This window comes from Cyprinodon variegatus, unplaced genomic scaffold (genome assembly GCF_000732505.1).
Source record: "Cyprinodon variegatus isolate N-32 unplaced genomic scaffold, C_variegatus-1.0 Scaffold483, whole genome shotgun sequence".
Taxonomy (NCBI): Eukaryota; Metazoa; Chordata; class Actinopteri; order Cyprinodontiformes; family Cyprinodontidae; genus Cyprinodon; species Cyprinodon variegatus.
The window spans coordinates 121,863-122,862 of record NW_015150936.1 but is presented as its reverse complement, the minus strand read 5'-3'; the positions used below and the strand labels follow the sequence as shown (position 1 = coordinate 122,862).

The 1,000-nt window shown below is 41.8% G+C and overlaps 1 protein-coding gene across 1 annotated transcript in view; it reads right to left on the bottom strand.

Moving 5' to 3' along the window:
* mkrn1 (makorin ring finger protein 1) overlaps positions 1-1,000 on the bottom strand; it is a 16,162-nt gene that overhangs the window by 5,191 nt on the left and 9,971 nt on the right. Inside the window, exon 5 of the mRNA XM_015390033.1 lies at positions 316-530. Coding sequence (XP_015245519.1) covers positions 316-530 — 215 coding nt within the window. The remainder of the gene's footprint in view (positions 1-315; positions 531-1,000) is intronic.

Genomic DNA, 1,000 nt, shown 5'->3' with positions numbered 1-1,000 from the left:
TAGTTTTGGGTATGAATAAGGATCCATTGATCGTTCTTTGCTGACCGAACTTTTCCTTTAAAAACGGAGTCAAATGTGGGAAATTGTTTTAATATACAAAGACGAATATCTGTGCAGATCTGCTCACCCTTCCTAGTCAGAGCGTCTCTATAAGCAGTCAGTGGAACACAGTGGGTGGGTTCAGGGCTTTATTTATACACCAACTTATTTTCACTGTTAGTAATGGAAGCCCTTTGGACATGGTTTCTGCGCCTCAAGCACCTGCAGCGCTGCGTTTCTCACCTATTAGAATGAGGCATAAGCAAGTTTACTCACTTGATGATTTTGCTCTCGAACTGCTTGGCGCTCCTCCATTTGCGAATGCATTTCAGACAGTAACAGTGGCTGCAGTTGGAGAGGATCCCGAAGCGCCGCTCGCTCGGGTTGGACTTCTCGAACACGACCTCCATGCAGACGCCGCACATCATGTCCTTACTCCGCTGGATGGCAAATGAAATTTCCATGTCTTTTTCATGAGCTTCGATGCACGCCTAGAAGGAGGGACAGTGGAACACAACAGAAGCTTTGATTTTCCAGCCGACCAAAAACAGAATATTTCTTAACCTCAAACCCCAGCTTGCTAAATTGTATTTAATGATCGATGAAGACAATGATTTTATTGATTTAAGTCTACCTTTTCCCCCAAACAAAGATAAATCTTCAGTGTTATTGGTAGCTGCTTTATTCCTGTCTGCTCGTTATGTTAGAAAGTCCTTAAATTTGACCCAATCAGATTCATAGTTTACTAACCTGAATGACAGGAGGGAAACTTTTCTATTTCATCTCTAAAACAAAAACTGAATCAAACAGACTGAATTCCCACAGTGTTCAAGTTGCATGTGAACTTAACCCTTTATAGGGCGCTCAGTGAAACACTGAAAATCTAAATTTCAAGCCAATAGTGTTACTGGAATCCAGGACATTTGTAACATTCATAAAACTAGAGATGTCCCGATCCAGG